The sequence below is a fragment of the Eretmochelys imbricata genome, chromosome 4 (genome assembly GCF_965152235.1).
Source record: "Eretmochelys imbricata isolate rEreImb1 chromosome 4, rEreImb1.hap1, whole genome shotgun sequence".
Lineage (NCBI taxonomy): Eukaryota > Metazoa > Chordata > Testudines > Cheloniidae > Eretmochelys > Eretmochelys imbricata.
In genome coordinates, this window is record NC_135575.1 from 139,119,365 (window position 1) to 139,141,115 (window position 21,751).

The 21,751-nt window shown below is 41.8% G+C and overlaps 1 protein-coding gene across 2 annotated transcripts in view; it reads right to left on the reverse strand.

Moving 5' to 3' along the window:
- Nucleotides 1-21,377, reverse strand: part of DNAAF9 (dynein axonemal assembly factor 9) — a 136,828-nt gene extending 115,451 nt beyond the window's left edge. For both annotated transcript variants that reach the window (XM_077816038.1, XM_077816037.1), the window contains exons 1-2: nt 21,245-21,377; nt 7,664-7,743 (exon numbers count right to left, since the gene is read on the reverse strand). In XM_077816038.1, the coding sequence (XP_077672164.1) occupies nt 7,664-7,743; nt 21,245-21,345 (181 nt within the window). In that variant the 5' untranslated portion in view covers nt 21,346-21,377. The remainder of the gene's footprint in view (nt 1-7,663; nt 7,744-21,244) is intronic.
- Between the last annotated feature and the right edge of the window lie 374 nt (nt 21,378-21,751).

Here is a 21,751-nt window from a genome sequence, read left to right on the forward strand (position 1 = left end):
GGCGCTCCTGGCCAATGTGGCCAGGAGCATCTCGGACATGACGATGACGGCTACCAGTCCTACTGTACCGCCTGCTGCCACAAGGCAATGGGTTGATGCTGCTGTGTAGCAATGCAGTACCACATCTGCTAGCACCCAGGGGACATACCGTGACCGTTACCTGAGCGGGCTCCATGCTTGCCGTGGTATGGCGTCTGCACAGGTAACTCAAGAAAAAAGGCGCGAAACGATTGTCTGCTGCTGCTTTCACGGAGGGAGGGAGGGAACGGGGGCCTGACAATATGTACCCAGAACCACCCGCGACAATGTTTTAACCCCATCAGGCATTGGGATCTCAACCCAGAATTCCAATGGGCAGCGGAGACTGCGGGAACTGTAGGATAGCTACCCACAGTGCAACACTCCGGAAGTCGACGTTTGCCTCGGTACTGTGGAAGCACTCCGCCGAGTTAATGCACTTAATGCACTTAGAGCATTTTCTGTGGGGGGACACACACTCGAATATATAAAACCGATTTCTAAAAAACCGACTTCTATAAATTCGACCTAATTTCGTAGTGTAGACATACCCTTAGAGACAGGAACACTTCTTAAGCTGCTTTCAGTTAAGCCTGCAGTTTGTGGGACGTGGTTCAGACCTGGGTCTGTGTTTGTAGTCGGCAAGCGTGTCTGGCACAATCAGGCAGGGTTCTGGAGTCCCAAGCTGGCAGGGAAGGCAGGGGCAGTAGTAGTCTTGGCACATCAGTTGGCAGCCCCAAGGGGGTTTTCTGTGATCCAACCCCTCACAGTCTTCCTTTAAGATATCAAAACACTATTTCTTGGGTCAGGCTCTCTGTCTTTTTCCTTCAACCTTGATCTGTTGGACTCCTACTCACATAGTTGTCAGGGCTGCACTTTGCATGGCCAAAGCATCTGACTCTGCACGCCCTCATTTTTTCCATTTATGGGCGTTACTTTGAACATGTTTCTAACAAACATTTGTCATGTGGTCTTCTTTCTTGCTTACACCAATCATCCACCTCAACATTCACATTTCTGTGGAAGAGATAATTTCTTTGTTGCTGTTCAACACTCAGCACCACATATTAGAATTGCACAGACCACTGTTTTATAGAGACCTTCCCTTTTAATCATACTGGTATCTTTCTGTTACATACCATACCTCTTCTCTCTGTCCATTTGAGCCAGTCATTTATTATTTCTAGTTCTAATTTCATTCAGAGTCTTTCAAAATATTATGTCTCTCCAACACATATCCCCATTTATCAAGTTCCTCTTTTCCACACTATCTTTCTCTTCACTGCTCAGAATGATATCTGCAAACAACATGCACCAAAGTGGCCTTCTTGTATGTTCCTTGTGACAGTATCCAAGTCAAGGATAAACAAGATAAGGGCTCAATACTTATCCCTGATGCACTCCCACCTTTGCTGACCGTTGGTCTGTTTCACCAGTAGACATTCTAACTATTGATGTTACACTTATATATGTGGCTTGAAAAAGCCGCACAAAGTTTTGGTACCATTTTCTCCCCCATATCCCACTAGATGACTTCGCTTGAAACTCTTATCAAAGCCTTTTTCCAGCTCAATGACCACCACATAAGCAGCACATCACTGACTTAAATCCACACACTGCTCTGAAAATGAACCCTTTACCTTTCTGCAGTATTGTCAAGCAGCAAGACTTTACTCATCTAGTAATTCAAGTTTACACATCTAGCTAAAAATATACAACATTCATTCTAATTAATATGCTCTTGATTGAACTTTCCTAATAAATGGTTACTTGTGAGCTAATATTCAATCATGCAGTCTAAAGCAGAAGAATTAAGTATTACAGTACAATACCTGAGTCACCAAAAAGCAGCTGCTAAGGTATGACAGAAATGATCTACAGATATCCTCACAAAACATTTGGCATGTGAAAGGCTTCTGAGAAAAAGTCACCAAAATATCCAGCACCAAGATCTTAAAAATGAATAGTACAGAAGATCTAGCATGAAGAAAGAAAAAAAAGCATTAAAGACACTACAAGTCTACCCTTTCTAAACCTGGTGCAGATTTTCATTACAACTGATGAAGGAAATGTCTATAGCATTTATTACCGATGGAAACACTAATAAAATTTCTGGAAACCATGACTGCATGCATAAAAATAGTGACACTCTAGAGTAATGTTTGTATCTACAAGTTAAGTGTTCATAGCCACCCCAAATTCTGAGAAGGTTAATAGGTTAGTTTAAGTATTTATCAGTGTAAACATGATTATACATAATACTTAAGCGTTAGAGGAACAAGGAGGAAATTCTTGATGTAGGACTCTTAAAATCCAAGCTGGTCATAAATCTGTACTGGCAGCTTTTTCTTAAAATAAAGAAAATAACTCACTGATTTCTTACAGATGAGAACATTCACATAAACTAACTACATATAACATTTAATTAGAACCTAATGAATCAAAGTTTCCCCATCGTTAAAATTGTACAGGATCTGGTCACAGTTAACATCTGGATGTGCTAATAGACACCAAATCTATTAGCGCAAATATGTGACTTCTGACATAAATCAGAAACTTGAGCTTTCACACAGGTTGTTGGGATACAATTCAGTCGCTGCCGACACAGCCAGATCTATTAGCAGTAGCCAGATGAGAGCTCAGTGCCACAATATTCAAGAAAACAAGGACACCCAGGTTGCGTTCAGAGCTGCATCAGAATCTAAACTGGTCATTAATAATAGACACATGACTGCACTGAAACAGGAACAAGACAGTATAAAGGTGTTATAGTCCCATAATAAGCCTAACAATGCAAAAGTCCCTTTACAACTCTGGTTAAGCATCCTCTTGTGGATGATCACCAGGCTGCTGTGTTTGGATTCAACTGCTGAAGCCCCTGGGTCTGAATAGTGACTGGTCACTGTTAGCTTTAGGTCACTCTGCAGTGCAGACCCCATATCTGACATCCCTCTTCACAGAGAGGATCCCACAGTCCAGACCTTTAGACTGTGGTCCTAATGTCTCAGCCCTCCAGAGTCCCTTGTTAGCTACTGCATGCTCCCAGAATAAGATTCATGCACATAGGCCTTCTTTATTTGTAGCCCATTTCTGTGACTAGTGTCCTGTTGACTGATACGTACTTCATTTTGAGAAGGATGAACAGTTTCTCTGCATAGATTTTCTGGTTACAAAGCACCCAAGAGAGGATTCCTGCAGAGAACCAAGCCAAACTGGCCCTGCTAAAGGAGGCACAATGAGAAATGGGCACTGAAGCCTAGGGACCAAATCTAAGAGTGCCAGAGTCACGGAACTCCCTCGAGTAAAGTGAAGGTCCAGGGCCTATCAAAGGGAAGGGTGCAATCCTGATACTAGAGAGTAGTACAAGGCGTAGCATGTTCGGTGATCCGTGATACACTTATAGAAAAATATGGGTATCACCACACAGTCTTGGAATTCAAATCCCAGATGGTACTAATACAATCTTTTCTCTCCCTCCTCCTCTCCCACCCATTCAAAACCAAAATAGAATAATCAGAATCTCAGACAGTTAAGATTAATTGCTGTCTGAGCAGAGCTAATGCACAACAATAGTAACCCATAGCAACAATGCTAACTGATAAGGTTTGCACAATCCTCCTCAATTTTCCAGCTGCTGTTTGGTGTCATCATGGCAATGTGGTATCCATGCAGATTCCATCCAAATAAATGGCTAAAAATTTGAGGAGCATAAGACACAAAAAAAAAAAAAAAAAAAACCAACTTCAACATTAGATGGAGGAGGAAAAGAACTGGAAATGGAGAAAAAGAAAAAGAAAAAGTGCTACCAGCACAAATTTGGAGTATACCTGCTTCCATTTGAAGAAAAAAAAGAAAAAGAAATACTTCCATCCAACAAGAGCCATTGCCAGAGGTCAACTATAGTTAAATGCACCTTAGCAAGTGTATGTTTACCACCCCAATCAGCAGACTCCATTGTCTCCACCACATTTCTACCAACGTCTTCAGATATATATTCATCATCTCCTGCCTTGACTATTATATCCCCTTCTGTGGTCCAAAGGCCCAGCTGTCCAGATTCCAGCATGTACAGAATCACGCTGCCTCCCTTCTTTCTTACAAGTAGAGAGGAGTGCAACCACATCGCTTATCTCGCCTCAGATGGTCCAATTGGCTCTGCCTACTTATTTTGAAATCCAGTTCAGGATAGCTCTCCTTGTGTGTAAGACCTTCCATTTCTTTCCTCTACACTTGCTGCAGCGTACCTTGCACCTACGCTCCCCTGCATCTCCAGAAAAGTGCGAATTTCAACTCGCTGCAATACCTTTCCTAGGCTGAGCCAGCAGACATTTGTATGATAAAGTCAGTCCTGGTGTCAGTGTCTTCAAGAAGGGAAATGAATTGGCGATGATTAAGTCCTCTCTTTCTTATGTAGTTCACTATTTTCACTACTGTGCGAACAACATGATCAATGTCCAGGACATTTTTGCAGAAGGCCTCCTGATGTATAATACAATGCAGAAAAATCACCTCTTTATCAGGGTCGCCTTCTTTTACTTTGTCCTGAATTCTTTTAAAAAGTCCTATGTTTTTCCCTATTAAATTTGGCGATCCCTCTGTGGTTACGTTTGCCAGTTTACTCGAGGGGAGCTTCAGATGTTCAAAGCAGCCAGACACCTTCTCGTATAAATCCCATCCCTTAGTTGTACCTTTCATTGATTCCATTCATAAAAATTTCTCTGATTTCAAATGTGTCATCAATTCCTCTGACAAAAATCAAGTAACTGTGCTGTGTCCTTAATGTCAGTGCTGTCATCGAGAGCTAATGAAAACAATGTAAAGCCCTGTGCTTTCTTGTTCAACTCAGAAGCCAAATGTTCATCAATCACTTCTACATGGCAAGCCCCGGGCCTCGCTGCCCCAGCCGGAGCGCCGGGCGGAGCGCGGCAAGCCCCGGGCCCCGCTCCCCCAGCCGGAGCTCGTGGCCCACCCCTGCCCTATACTGTATCTTCTTTGCCCCTCTGCTATTATTTTTATTTAACTTTGTCATTTGCAAAGCTATAAAAAACAAAATTTCATTATACTGAAACTTATTCACAATGGTGTAGACAACAGTGCAGTGATTTCAGTTATGCAGTAGAGAAAAATAATTCCTCCCACTGTAGCAATTACTGGGTCAAATCTTGTGGCATGTGTTAAGAATGTGGTCAAACTAGAACATACCAGTTTTTGTTGCCCTTGTAGCTGTGAATCTAAGTAAAGTTTTCAAAATACATGCTGTACAGTTAAATAAGTGTCCTCAAAAAACAGCTCAACCTAAAGGCGAATTTGCAAGTTTTTTTGTTTGTTTGTTTTAAAGTCAAGATCCCAAAAGAAGAAATTACATAGCCATTTTAACAATGTAATTTGTGATTAACTAAAATTAGCTAAACCCCAATTATCACTTCTAAGCTGTCAAGAAATCTGAGCTGCAACTTCTGAGAGAACCAGGAAGATGACAACTTCCAGAAAAAACATTATTAGAACAGGAGTTAAACATGTACCTGTTCATTTACATCTGTTTACGGTAGCTGTGATGTCATTCACTGCCTGCAAAGAACCCAGCAATTCTACCATTCAAATATCTCTGGATCTTAAAGATGCATGTTTTTAAAAATTCAGCTTTAATTATATTTTTAACTGCCACTGAACCCTCCACCACCCACCCTTCTTTTGGAATCTTATAAAGAAGTTTTTAACTTTAGCACGAAACTGTAGTTCACACTGATATAATATCTTTCTGAGAAGGGAGAATATCTCAATATTTATAATACAATAATATTTATATTTGATACTTTATGCCTAAGTAAGTATCTGAACAGGAAAAGATTTATAATGTCGGTCTCTTTAATTTAAGAAACAGAACATAAGGTCCAGTGGCTGAAAAAGAAGTTAGAAAAATTCAGATTAGAAATAAGGTGCAATTTTTTAACAGTGTGGTTAATAACTTAAGGAACTGGAGGATTCTCTACCACTTGAAGAGTATTTAAATCAAGACTGGATGTCTTTCTGAAAGATATGGTCTAGCTCAACCAAATTTATGGCCTTGATGCAGGGTGAAATTCTATGACCTGTGTTGTGCAAGTCAAATTAGATGATAATAATGGTCCCTTCCATGACCCCCAAAACAAATTATGATGTTTGTGCTTCGTATTAACCAACAATAAATGATACAATTTTCCATACTGGAAATAATTATGCATGGTATGCTGATTTTCTGTATGGTTTGAAATATTTCACATCAAGATTCCCTTCTTCTGCCAGATCGATGAGCTCACAGTGAACAAACTCCAGAATGAGACAAACATTACTTGCTGCTTCTAGCAACAGGCACAGCAATTCTTTAAAGCTGCTTCTTTCCTTCTTGCCTTCCACTGCTGCTTCGAAAGTAAGAACAGCAGCAGGAGTTCAAATTGAAAGCAACAGATATCAAGGAATACTATGGTGCAAATGGAGGGCTGCTGTGTCAGTTGCATCATTTAAAAACAATCTTTCGTTTTTTTCTTTGGTGCTAGTCTAAATTGGGAGAAGTATTTTTATTTATTACTGCATCACCGAAATGCAAAATGTTGTTGGATTTAAAATTACAATACCGGCACAGGCTCATCTTGGAGAAATTCCTTTAGCAAGTGGGAAAAAAGTGGTTTCATCTTGCGCCAAAACTCAAAAGATTTCTTCAACTATTGTAATTAATATCGATATTCTACATATGGAAGCAATCCAGAATGTTACCTAGTCCACCTTCTGCCAAGGCAGAATTGTTACCTCCTGTACATTTATTAGTTTTCTATCCAGTCTAGTTTTCAAAATGCCAACTCAGCCAATGGTCTTCCACCAGTTCCCTGGAAGGCTATTCTACAGCAAGCTTTCCATTATATCCATTTCTCAATTTAAAGCCAGTATTATGAGTTTTATCCTTTCTTGAGCTACACTAAGTAATTCCTCCCCTCTTCAAAATATTGATATATTGTCACGTCCCATCCTTTGTCATTGCTTAGCCAAGTTTTATATAAAATTTTTAACCTTGTAGTCATGCCCTCCAGATACCTCAATCACTGTTCATGGAATTCCCTCCAATTTGTCAATATCTTGCTAGTAATTAGGTACTTACAACTGCAACACTATAGGCAGGATCACACCCTAGGCATATAGAATGGGGCTATTACCTTACTGTAAAATGATGCCTTTGTGTACACAGCTCTGTTTTGTATTAACTTTTTTGGTGCCATAAAACATTGCAAACTCATATCTAGTTTATGTGCTACTGTCACCATTAAATAATAACTGCTCCCCAGTTTCTCAGAGGTTGCTCGTCACTGAATCTGTATTTTAAATCATTTACCCTTAAAGAAAAAAAGAGTTCATTGATTTGGGGAAGGTAGCAGATATCCTTTTCTGTCTACGTTTGTCAGCACAGTAAGGAATTTAGAAAAGATACCAAAATGGAAAAATGTGGACTATTATTTCTATCTATGATGCATCTCATTTTGTAGTTTTCAGCCCATGGTTCTAAACTTTACATCCTGCCATATTTCTCCAGCTGCAATTGTATTCATGGCTCTTAATGGTCTAATCTGTGCATTTTTTAAAGGTGTTTTTTACTCACTTTAACAGTTCAAAAACTAACCTAAAATGCAGAGGATTCCATCAGGTTGAGATTTGCTGCTCTGTGTCAGGATGCTTTGGATTTGTCGAAGACGGCTGCAACTGCAAAAGAAAGAGTCAATCCTTAGAGACAGTGCTTAAAAGGACTCAAGATTGGGCTGACCAAGGGTTGGTCTTCCTTTTTTAAAAAAAAAATATATATATATATATATATAGGTAAGGACATGAAATTCTACATGGATCCCCTCATTTCTCTTTTAAGTAAGTTTAAAGCTCTATTATATTAAACAAAGCAAAAAGTGAACTCCAGTACCCATGATTTTATTTCTATTTTTTTTTTTACACATATTCATTGTTATAGGGTTGTTTTGTTCATAAAGAAATAGATTTGAGTTTTGAAATTTCAAAGGGGTGATTATAAAGAAAAGTAATCGGAAAAGGAGAATAAAAGCTATTGATGACACTCCTGACAAGGTCTTCTGTTCTTTACACGTTTAGATCCCATAGCTACTTTATTCCCAAGGGCAAAAATTCTTTCACTCCTTGGTCAGGCAAAATTCACATTTAACTTTAGTAACCTCTTCCTTTTAAAAAGAGTTGGCAACATTACAACAAGAAACTGAAATTAAGTATTAGCTGCAATGTAGATTTTTGGAGTCAAAAGGATTATAGACAGAAACACCATCAGAAATCAAGAACACAGTCACAAATACAAAAAACAGTATTTCTCAATGTTCAAGTGACAATAAATGCCCTCAATAAAAGAAAAACTTTTAATATTAAACAAAAACAATATCTGCCTCCTCTTATTTACTTTTACTAATTCATAATTTACTAATTCATGTAGCAACTACTCATTAAAGGTTTCCCTGAACTGATGTTAGTGGCTAGAGTCTGACAAGTATCAGTTACAAACATTTAAGGACAGATGTGATTGCTTTCACTGACCAAAAAAAAAACAAACCCCAAAACTATTAGTACTATTTTGAAGTGCTTAGTAGCTGAAGTGGACTTCTCAGCCATATTAAATCTAGCTTAAGTTATAAAAATGTGTTTCTCCCAAGATGTACCTTTCACTAAAAAAAGAAAAAGAAAAAGCGTTCACTGATTACACCTCCAGGAAGTATCTGCTTACAAAGCCGCACACAGAGAAAATAAATATTTTTCCTAACAATTAAACAGCTATGTTGTGACAACAGTTTTACAAAGCGTCAAGAACCATAGTGATCCGAGTCACCACCTTCTCCACCAAACTGCTGTCTGCAACATTGGATTTTTAACACCTTGGCAATGCTGGTAGGCAATTTATTGTCTTCCTGTTTACCTAGCATCAGTGCAGTTCCACCAGCACTAGCAACAGCAGGAAGGTTAGCGTAGATCAGCTAGCAGCATTTTTCAATCAGGTCACCTAGACCTGTTCTGAGCAGGATTAGTCAATGTTGGTAAAAATATCTACAGCAGCTCTACACTAGCAAAGTCTGAAGAGATTTGGATAGTTTATCTTAAAAAGGAGAAAAATAAGAAGGGACATTGCGAAACTATAGCGAATAGCACAGACCAGGTAAAAAGAAAAGGAGGACTTGTGCCACCTTAGAGACTAACAAATTTATTTGAGCATAAGCTTTCATGAGCTACAGCTCATTTCATCGGATGCATTCAGTGGAAAATACAGTGGGGAGATTTATATACACAGGGAACATGAAACAATGGGTGTTACCATACACACACTGTAGAGAGTGATCAGGTAAAGTGAGCTATTATGGGGAGGGGGGGGGGAGGGGAGGGGGGGAACGACCTTTTGTAGTGATAATCAAGGTGGGCCATTTCCAGCAATTGACAAGAATGTCTGAGGGTGGGTGGGGGGAATAAAAATGGGTAAATAGTTTTACTTTGTCTCATCACCCATCCACTCCCAGTCTTTATTCAAGCCTAAGTTAATTGTATCCAGTTTGCAAATTAATTTCAATTCAGCAGTCTCTCATTGGAATCTGTTTCTGAAGTTTTTTCATTGAAGAATTGCTATTTTTAGGTCTGGTTTCAGAGTAACAGCCGTGTTAGTCTGTATTCGCAAAAAGAAAAGGAGTACTTGTGGCACCTTAGCGACTCACCAATTTATTTGAGCATGAGCTTTCGTGAGCTACAGCTCACTTCATCGGATGCATACCGTGGAAACTGCAGCAGACTTTATATACACACAGAGAATATGAAACAATAAAGTCTGCTGCAGTTTCCACGGTATGCATCCGATGAAGTGAGCTGTAGCTCACGAAAGCTCATGCTCAAATAAATTGGTTAGTCTCTAAGGTGCCACAAGTACTCCTTTTCATTTTTAGGTCTGTAATCGAGTGACCAAAGAGACCGAAGTGTTCTCCGACTGGTTTTTGAATGTTATAATTCTTGACGTCTGATTTGTGTCCATTTATTCTTTTACATAGAGACTGTCCAGTTTGGCCAAAGTACAGGGCAGAGGGACATTGCTGGCACATGATGGCATATACCACATTGGTAGATGTGCAGGTGAACGAGACTCTGATAGTGTGGCTGATGTGATTAGGCCCTATGATGGTGTCCCCTGAATAGATATGTGGACACAGTTGGCAACGGGCTTTGTTGCAAGGATAGGTTCCTAGCTTAGTGGCTCTGTTGTGGTGTGTGATTGTTGGTGAGTATTTGCTTCAGGTTGGGGGGCTGTCTATAAGCAAGGCCTGGCCTGTCTCCCAAGATCTATGAGAGCGATGGGTCGTCCTTCAGGATAGGTTGTAGATCCTTGATGATGCATTGGAGAGGTTTTAGTTGGGGGCTGAAGGTGATGACTAGTGGCTTTCTGTTATTTTCTTTGTTGGGCCTGTCCTGTAGTAGGTAACTTCTGGGTACTCTTCTGGCTCTGTCATTCTGTTTCTTCACTTCAGCAGGTGGGTACTGTAGTTGTAAGAACTGCTGGAAATGGCCCACCTTGATTATCACTACAAAAGGCTTCCCCCACCCACCCCCTCCCGCTCCTGCTGGTAATAGCTCACCTTTCCTGATCACTCTCATTACAGTGTGTATGGTAACACCCATTGTTTCATGTTCTCTGTGTATATAAAATCTCCCTACTGTATTTTCCACTGAATGCATCCGATGAAGTGAGCTGTGGCTCACGAAAGCTTATGCTCAAATAAATTTGTTAGTCTCTAAGGTGCCACAAGTCCTCCTTTTCTTTTTGCGGATACAGACTAACACGGCTACTACTCTGAAATCGTGCAGCCAATGCAGCGTTTCTAGTGAAGACATAGCCCAAATAATAGGCAAGGTGCTGAAAAGGTCAAGCAGATTGGCAAACATTTGTCAATAGCTAAAGGCACATGCAAAAGAGCGGTAGGTTTGATAAATTAGCAATTGTTATTACAACTACTACTGCGTTCTTGCAGTTTTCCTTACAGAAAAGCAAAATTTTAATTTTGGACAAACGTGTGTGGTTTTATGTATGAGGATTGAGTTATGTATGAGGACTACGCATACAAAGATAAAGCCACAGTATTCTGTTTCATTTAATAAAGTCCTAATACTCCCCGATTGTGGAAAAAACAGCCACCTTCCTTATTACTCTTAATTGCATCCTGTATTCCTACCTCTAATTTATTCAGTGCACTACACACAGACTTCCTTTTCCTGTTGTTTCCCAGCCTGACATTACTGATGAAAGGGGCAGAAATAAAGTGCCATTAAAACGGACTCCCTGTTGAGGGTTATAGACTAGTTTGCCATATGACTGAGCCATAACCACAGCTGTGGTAAGTGGGTAACCTATATTATTCAGTAGATGTAACCGATGTACTTCCACTGCTGTACTGAAGTGTTGCTTTGCGTACATTTTGTTTCACATTGGTAAACGTTATACTCCTCCCACAGAAATGTTTGAGACTGCCTAACATATGGTGAAGCTTAATGTCATAGATGTCAGTGAACTAAAGAAACCAAAAGATCCACAGCACAATTATGCAAAATCTGCAAGCAACTAAAAGATGTCTCTTTAGGAGCTTAAATAGATATTTGCTGTCTGTCTGGGAATAAGAGGTTTGTCACATGACAGGTTTCCTGCTCACATACTGCACTACAACCATTTTTAAATATTGAGTCCAAAAGGCTCTCCTATTGTTTTTAAAATAAACATCACTCCTCAGCAGTTGCCAACAAAATGTATCCTGGCCTGCTGTTACTGCCATTGTAGCCATAGGCCTGACTCAGACATAAACAGCCAATTATGTTAAATCTGCTGGCAGTTTTGAAATACTGACGAAATGTTCCCTCGGGAATAAAACATGAAAAATAAACTCATTTTCAGACAGAACAACAAGCAGTAGTGGTCTGGATATATATCACTGCTCTTACCTCAAACAATGGCAGTTTCAAACACAGCAGTGAGGATAAAAATTGCTGATTTTTATATGGATTCTTGTTTAAGTTTTTTTTATATACAAGGTTTATTTTTAAAAATAAACCTATTTAAAATGTAAAGATATGACAACATTTATATGAAGGTCTAAACTTATTATAAATGTAAAGTCATGTAAATTAAACAAAAATATTCCATCAGTACATGTTGGCTGCTGAAATTTTAAAGAAAGTCAAACCAGTGAACTGAAATTCACGAGCTAAACACCTGAAATCAGAATTTGTTGACGTACCCAGTCACTTTTTGGACAGCAATAGCCACTTCTGCAGAGCCAAGAGAATATCTTCCTCATTTCAGTTTTTTCAATTAGTTCAGTTCAAAGACTAGTTCAAAATTGAGAAACTGATTGGGATTGAAAAAGCAGGAAAGCATGTTTTCTTCTTCCAATGTATGAATAAAAACTAGGGGTGAGAGGATGAGATCTACCAGTTCTAAAAACTTAAAGGTGACGATGATCAGAAATTCACTACCTCCCTCCTTCGTTTAAAACATGAGTTAGTTTTAAATGCAAAAAGCATATTTTGATAAAAAAAATTCATATATATCAAGAACATTTAAGGCAATTTTATCTAACTAATTACAAACAATTCTAAAATTATACTTGTGTATTTTTCATTGCATTCCAATTTCTATCCAAATGCAGCTTGATGCAAATCATGAGTAAAAAATTAATCTAATAAATAAGAAATGCATCATTCAACATTGTCTAACATGGTAAAACATGCAAAAACTTTAATAAATCTATGTTAAGCTATAATTGCTTAAAGAAATAGTCTCTCCTCCTGGTTAGCAAAACATATCAAATTTCCTGAAGAGCTATATTTACTTGCAAATCAACAGGTTTTAAATGTTACCAACCAATGAGAATTAACCTTTAAGAAAAATACTAAAAAGTACAAATGTAAACCAGATTAAAATCAATTACATAATTTATTTGGATTTAAATCAATCCAAGTTGGGACTCAGTAATCAAAGTTTTTGGTTTTCAGAGTTACAACAGCCTGCCCATGAAAGAGCCAAATACCCTCAAAACTCACCAACAAGATTTGCAGGTACTCAGCTTCTCTCAGGCTCATGCCACACCTTTGTGAAAACGTAAATGGCAATATTTTCCCCAAACTTTGTATATGGTTTATTTTTCTAATGAGCACCCCCCGCCCAAAATCTGCCTGTCACACAAAGCAGATGAAACAAACTTTCCAGCCTTCTTAATACATTACGTGCCACATTAAGAGTTCAGAATCCAGTGTCTTACTCATTCAGTGGAGCTGCTTTTGAGAGTGGGAGATCCAACAGATTACAGACAACACTGAATTTGCAATCTGTTTTACATGCTCTTTAGAGGTCCCCCGCCCCCCACACACACACGTATATCTAGTTTTAATGTCTTCTTCCTTAAATAAGCATAAATAAGGTTCTACATTTTCCATATAACCTGCATGACATGTTTTAGAGGACCACGTTCCATTTTTTTTTGCTTTTTGCGTTCATGAGATTTAAGTCTGTTAGATTCATATTTTCCTTGCACTTTGTAATATTTGCTACTCCAGCTCTGTCTATACCCCATATTTCAAGTGTTTATGGAAGTTCAAAAAAAAAAAAGAAAAAAGTTGCTTGGGGTCCCCCAGGCAATTTAGCACATCTGAACACCACTACTGTCCTAAGAGTAAATGCACCAGCACTCATGTCAGAATTCTGTTTTACAACAGCCATGTAGGGTTGGAAGGGCCTACCTCAAAATGGCATCTAGCCCAGTAGTTCTCAACTGAGGTTCCGACAAGGTCTTCCGGGGGTATGTCAACTCATCTAGATCAGTTTTTCTCAACATGGGGGTTGTGAGCCCCCAGGGGCAGGGGGGTCACAGGATGAGTTTAGAAGGGTCACAAGTGCAGGGCTGGCATTAAGAGGGTGGCAAGCAGGGCAACTGCCTAGGGCCCCATGAAGTGGGCAGCAGGGCTTGGCCCTCAGCCTCCTGAAAGGGATACAGTAGTCTGAAAAGGTTGAGAACCACTGATTTAGCCCATCCCCCCATGCTCGGGCAATGTTTGTGTACTTGCATTTACACTAGCAAGCTTTGTTTCTGTAATTTACCACCACAGCAGCAGCTGTAACCATTGAACCTGGAGTGCAAACAGAGCTCAGGCCTGGCTTTCCCAGCTAGATATGTGGGTAAAATTCTGTTGAGCCCTGTCTACACCACAGCTACTACCACTAATACCATCAATAGAGATGCACTCGTGGTGAATTACAGTTGAAGTTTGAAGAAAAGGAAGACTTGTGGCACCTTAGAGACTAACCAATTTATTTGAGCATGAGCTTTCGTGAGCTACAGCTCACTTCTCGGATACAGTATGCATCCGATGAAGTGAGCTGTAGCTCACGAAAGCTTATGCTCAAATAAATTGGTTAGTCTCTAAGGTGCCACAAGTACTCCTTTTCTCTTTGCGAATACAGACTAACACGGCTGTTACTCTGAAAATTGAAGTTTGACTACACAATGACTACAGTCCTGACAACACAGTGACTACCAGAACAAATGCCTCCATCAAATATCTGTTTATCAATACTTTGGATATCAAAGGTGATAAAGGAGGACACCTGGCTGCTCAAAAAATGAAATGTCCCCCACCCCCAAACTTCTCCTTAACTGGGGCCCAAAGGACACAAGAGCATCAACGACTGTAGGTTAGGTTGCACCATCTGGTCCAAAACTACCCACATTAGTAGGAGGTGGTACATCAGCAGACCTAAAAATAATGAAAAGTAACTGAGTTATTACTTTGAGGAATTTGGCCCAAAGTTAGTTGCAGTTTGCCCATGCAAAAGCTGCACAAGCTGTTAGCAAAATCCTTGTTATTGCTCTGTGAAGGTGTACAACTGATATCGAATACAGTAGTCCAGCACATTTGTTGGGTGTGGGCAAATCAAGAGTTGGAGCTACGAGTACAAATGTCAGGCAGACATATTCTAACAGGAGCTTATTTTTATTACAATTAAGAATCTCAATAATAATGGAAGGATTTAAGTACAAGTGAAGTTTTTCCCCAGGTGCAGATAACGAGAAAGCATATGCCAAGTGAGTATTACAACCAGAAAGGTTGCTGTTCTACTGTGAAGTATACTTTGACAGAGACTACTGATACCAGTTTACAGAGTAGACACTGGCCAGGCAAAATATATTTTTCTTATAGTTTGTACACAGGGAATGTAAAATAGTATATTTCTCTCTTGCTCTCACACACACGCACAAATGTTGTTTCTGCAGTTATTCTGGGTGACGTCTCTCTTGCTCCTGGGATAATTAAATCAGTCACTGATTACGAGAGACAAAGCCATGTCTTTATCTGTCACATCAGTGAAAGTCAAATGGTAATGGCATATGACTTTTGAAGGCTGAAGGGTAGTGGAGATGTTGTTTGAACCAAAATAAACAGTAACTAAGTTTGTGATGCTACTTCTACAGTTTGGGCAATTTACTATATTTGTGAATGGTCACTAAACACAAAGGGACAGCATCTTTCAGCAGCCCAGCACTGTTGTTCTGAACAAATGCAGTGTTGGTTTGTATACATGCTTTTTCGTCATGTACCAAAACAATGCATTCTTTAAATTAAGCTTTTTTTCTTACATAAATGGGTGATAATTAAGGGAAGATATAATATATTAAACCAGGGATAATCTATTTTTTATCAAGGTCCAAATTTCTTGGTCAAGGTATAGTCGAAGTCCAGACTCCAAGGAAAATAATAATAATAAAAAAAAAGATAAATAAAAGATTTCGGGGTCCATTCAAAAGCATCTGATGGTCCAGATTTGGCCCACAGTCTGCCTATTAACTACCCCAGTACTAAACCCTGAGCATAATTATACTAATAAAGGGAAGTTGTGAGACAGAGACAAAGCTGTGGCAAGGAAGCACACTGAAGAAATGGGGTAAGAAAATAATGAGGATCATTAACAAAAAAATCACCACTTGTCTGAACATCTGTTAATATATTGGTTCAATACCTTTCACTAAACTCATGGAGCTCTCCTGCACTCCCTCTCTGCTGGTACTCAGCCAGTGGTCCAACAGTAGATTGCCAGCTGAAAAAAATGCAGATCTCTCTGGCTCCTCCTACTGCAGCCCCCAAACACCAATCAATACTCTCATTCTGATGAACCATGTGTCATATGGTAGCAGAAGTATCGGCCAATGAACCATGACTGGTTTTCCCAACTGACGCATGGAAAAACCAGAGTGGGGGGCAACATATGAGAGTGAATTTGGCCAAGAGGAGAGGGTATGTGGGTGGGCCGAGACTGAAGTCTCATGCTGTACCGCCAGCTGAAGACAAAGGGGCATTTCAGAGTGGTAATGTAAGACAGAGACTTCTGTCTTGCTGGTTAAGAGAGCTGTAAAAGATAACTGCCATTCTATCTGAAGCAGTGTAAGACAAGCATAGCATGGACATAACGACACAATATTGTAACCATATAGATGAAAGAACAATCAATTGCTGTACTACCATTTGATTTCTTTAGTCTAGACAAAGATTTCACTCCTTGGCCAGTAGGTGTCAAGTAGATTTTTCAAGCACTGAGTATCACTACCTACTCATTTTGATGACAGGTAATTTAATTTTTTTTTTCTATTCACTTTCTCAAGACTTGGCTAAAAAAATTTCAACAATGATCTAAAAAAAGAAGTTGAAAAAAATCTTGGTGAAGCTTTGTGGGAAAATGACTAGAAAAAAATATTTGTTTTACTTTTTTCTCAACAACTAAGAAAAATCTTTACATTGAAAATATTTCACTAAGAAAGGTAACAAAAACATGCATCCCTCTCTTCTGTCCCCCTCACTCCATGAGTGTCACCCTCCTGCCCTTGTCCATGCTCTTCCTTAGTACACTTACACCTGGGTCTGCAAACAGAAGTTGTATCACTAACTACATACTCCTGGATGCCATTCTGCACCAAAAAATTAAAAATTCTACACACAATATTTTAAAACGCTGCAAATTCTCCTACCTCTGGCACTACCCTGACACAACACAAAGGCCGGACCTGCCCCAGAAGCACAATAGGGCCCTACCTCTCCGCGCCAGGTGCACCAGGAGTGGGCAGGAAGGCAGGCTCAGCACAGCAGGATCCAAGCGTGGAGGGGCTTAGTGTGGGGAGATCTGGGTGAGGAGAGGTATGAGTTGAGAGGGTTCTGTGCCGGACAATCTGGGTGCGGGAAGCTCAGTGGGGAATCCATAGGGGGGGATCTGGATTGTTGGTGTGTTCTCGGTGCAACGGTAATAGGATTCTGCAGGGGGGTCCAGGTGAAGGTGGTTGGCACTCAGCAGGGGTGGGGGGGAAATAGAGCTCAGCAGGGGTCTCTGAGGGGTCCAGATGCTAGGGGCGTAGGATTAGGATCCAGGTGCAGCTGTTTGGGGCTTGGTGGGGTGGGGATGCGGGTGGCCCGCCAGGGTGGTGCAGGGGGAATGGGGCTCATCGGGGGGGGGGGTTTCTGAGTGCAGGGGGATGAGACTTAGTGGGAGGGTCTCAGTATGAAGGGGTCTGGATGCACGGGGGTTGGGCAGATGGGGGAGCAGCTCCCTGTACAGTGATCCCTCCCCCTGCACCTGAGGAGCGATGAGTGCAGGAAGCAGGGGGAAGATTGCAGAGCTTCCTGCAGCTGGGGAAGAAATCTGTTGGGGTGGTCTGACCCAGCCCCAGATGCCATGCAGGGGAAGAGGAAGTCCCACCCTCCACAGCACAGCCAGGACTAGCAGCTGAGACTGGCACAGGGTAGGAGCCATGAGCTGGGTCTTCCCCAGTCCCGCCCCCTGCCCCAGAGTGATTTACCTCCCTGCTGGCTGCCCTGGGCACCCAACACATACTGCTGCGGAGGGTCGCATGACCGCTCTTCTGGCTTCCCTTTGCTTCCCCATCAGAAAGTCAGTTTTTCTTCAGGGAAGCAAAGAAATCTGCAGGGGACATAAATTCTACACATGCGCAGTGGCGCAGAATTCCCCCAGGAGTAGCCTACACCAGTATAGTTAAGGCAGTTAACAAAAACAAAAAAAAAATCTTTTGTGGATACAATAATACCTGTATGAAACTGCTTATAGATGTATAGCTTATTCTCTCTCCATATGGGAGTAAGCTATATCTGTACAAGGCACCTTTATACCAATTCAAATGCACGCACACCTGTCAGTTGTACCAGTGCAACAACTTCAGTTAAAACAAAACACCTCTAACCAACTACTAGTACAAAAATCTGCACATAGACCAGGCCTTGGCTGAAAACAAAAATATCCACTACCATGCCTCCCTCCTGCCTGAACGTTCTTCATCTTTGGAATAAGTGCTCAACTAATTTTGTTAGTCCACCAGTTACATTAACCATCTCTAGTCCACAGGACAACCGTTTCAAAGATTTTTGGGAAGCAATCCACTTAAAAAGTCATAAAACTCTTCAAAGTGAAACACATACCTTTCAATGTGTTTTCAAAACGAGAGTCTCATATACAACATATATATAGTCCTCCATAATATATATCAAGAACAGCACAATTATACCAATACACAATGTAAACCTTCAGTAGGAATATGTCCTCAGCATCAAGAAATTTGGAGACAATTCCCTTAATCCCTCTACCCCCAACACACAGCCTCAGAAAAATTTCTGCAAAAACACAGTAGCATGTGCCTCAATGAATATTCAAGAGGTACTATGAAGGGCACTGAACATGAGGATTTTCCACTGAATGCCTATCTAAGATTCCCATTTAAGAAAGCTAGGAGACCTATTTTAGAATTTTGCTTTAATAGTACAGTACCTCTATCTCTCGTCTAAATATTTCACCTGTCAACGAACGCCATGACAGCCTTACTGAAGCACTTTAATAGACAGTGACTTTACATTTTTCCTACCTCTGAAGTAGTAACCTGTATTATAAAGTACAGATCACCAGTGTTATCCTTGTTTGTAAACTAAAGTAGACAGCTCTGCAAGGGTTACACAAGGGTGGGCAGCTATTTATAATTCTATAACAAATAAATTTAACTTGTATTGTTAGCTGAGACTTTTTTACCCAATATTTTCTTTAATATTTTTTGCATGAAAATACATGCTTTTTTAAAATTAAATCTGGTTCTATCCTACACACACACAAAAATCAATCTCATTAAGAACCAAGAAATACATCAATTTTTGAAACAACACACTTCTTGGAAGACTTCTTTTAGCAGCTAAGTATTCATTAATTTTTTTTAAGACAATTTAAGATTCTTTATTCCCTTTTCCTGATACAGTGCCCAGGATTTCAGCTATGAATGCCAATTTCCCAAGCACCCTACAGAAGTCCAGAAACTCTGAAGCACATGGAAGAGATCCAAGAAAAGTTATCTTGGGATGTTTCTCCATGATGATATACTCTAATAATTTTCCATTTGAGTTTGGGGGAGCAGGACTGTTTTGTTTTATTTTAAAGTTACTTCTATTAGCTACCACAATTCTTATTGGCAGTCTGGGAATATTCATTGCAAACAGACTTTTTTCCTCCCCATTTGAATTGAAACAGTTACAGTGCATGAAGTGAAATGGAGTGCCAAAGCAGAAAAAATTAGCAGATGACATTTGGCATGTTAGTGGGAGGAGTTACAGATGCTGGCTGGATATGCTAAGGCAGCTCAAGACTCACAGATGTTTCTAAGGAATCAGAAATTCTCCAGGCAGCACTGAAACAGGATCACATATTCCAAGGTCACTTGTTCCCCTAAGCAAAGAAGCTTGAACAGAAACCATTTTCTCTTTTAGTAAATGAAAATTAAACCATATGGACTCAAAAGAACACCTTGTTATTTCAAATTTTACAATATATACTTTCCATTTTCAAACAAAAATGAAGCAGTGTTAATTTTAAAACATCAGATTTCAACATCAACAGCTGAAGGACAAGCAGTTTCAAAGAATAAGATTCCCCTTTCTCCTCCCCATCTCTCATAACTAATTCAATTTCCCACTACACAAGGAAGAAGAATTTAACCTTCACACAACAGCTTTCTTAATACACTGCAGACAAACAGAAAGACCACCATTCTTTGAGCTAGCCTTGGAGGATTTAACACACAGGCATATACCCTTAAAGAATGGCAGTCCCATTTTTGGCTACTTTATGCACTGTTTAGGAAAAAAGAGGAAGACATTACAAAAAATATTCATTTAGCCATTTTAATTTTGGTAGCTCTGCAAAACATTTTGTGATGGCATTTTGGGTGCTGCATATGCTAGATCCCTGTTACTCTAGTGTCTAGTTTATGTAGTGAACTGCTGCCATATATTGCATTTTAATTATCCAGAGCCTCTGGCACCTCATCCTGTTCATGGTACTTTATAATCAAAACACCCACGTGCTCCCTCTCAGCTAGGCTACTGGAATCGGGTAAGAAAAAATGGACAGAGCCCTAGCAACCCAACAACAGCAGCGCCTGGACCTAACGCCTACAATGCCAAGGGAACACCCGCCCCCCCCGGGCACCCCCATGCTCTGGCTCTCCACACCCCATTTCAACCCCCCACCATGCACACCACCCTTATTGCCCATCCCTCTACACCACCCCCAAGCCACCCCTTTCTCATAGACCACCCTACGCTCCTAATCCCCTCCCCCAATCCCACACCCCCACCCCCTACAACCCCACCCCCTACAACTACGCCCCCGGCCTATAATGACCCCACCATTCCCAACTAACCACCCCTCCCCCGCAGGTCCCTCCCCCACCCCCCATGACTCTCTATGCCTCTGCCCCACCCCCCCAGGTCCTCCCATGTCACTGCCCCACTCCCCCCCCCGGATGCAGATGCCCCGCTCCCACTCCCCGAACCCTCCCCCACCATTCCCCAGACCCCCAACCACCCCTGCCCCACCCCCGCAACGCCCCACCTGACCCCAACGCCGTGCCCCAATACTCAGACCCCCACCACTCCTGCCCCGCCCCCTCAGAGCCCAACCCCGGACCCAAACCACCCCTACCCCGCCCCCGCAGCGCCCCACCCCCACTCCTCAGACCCCCGCCACCCCTGCCCCGCCCCCACTCCTCAGACCCCCGCCACCCCTGCCCCGCCCCCGCAGCGCCCCACCCCCACACCTCAGACCCCCGCCACCCCTCCAGTCCCCAGGCGGGGCCGTTACCTAACGACGGACTCGGCGCCGCCGCGGGGCCTGGACCGGCCCCTCCGCAGAGCGGCGGGCGGCGGGGGCGGCAGCAGCGGCGAGCGGGGCGACAGGGCCATTGTGCGCGCGGAGCGCAGGGGCCGCTGCTCGGAGCCGGGCGGGGCCGGCTCGCCCCGGGAGTCTGGGAGGGGGCGGGGCGAGAGCCGGACCGCACCACCCGCCCGCTCGGGGGGGGGGGGAGAGAGGGAGAGCGCACCCGCTCTCCGCCCGCAGCCCGGACTGAGGAGACCCCGACCCCGAGGAGGAAAGAGGTGTCCCCGATACCGCCTCTGCCCTGCCCGGCCCGGCGGAGTAACCGATACCCCCCCCCCTACTGACAATGGTACCGCCCGGCAATCGGGGGGATGCAAACCTGGGCGCCCCGCCCCTCACCTACCACACAGCACCCCCCAAACCACCCCCCAGCCCCGCCCCAGATCCCCCAAATCACCCCCTAGCCCCGCCCCAGCTCCCCGTCACCTCCCT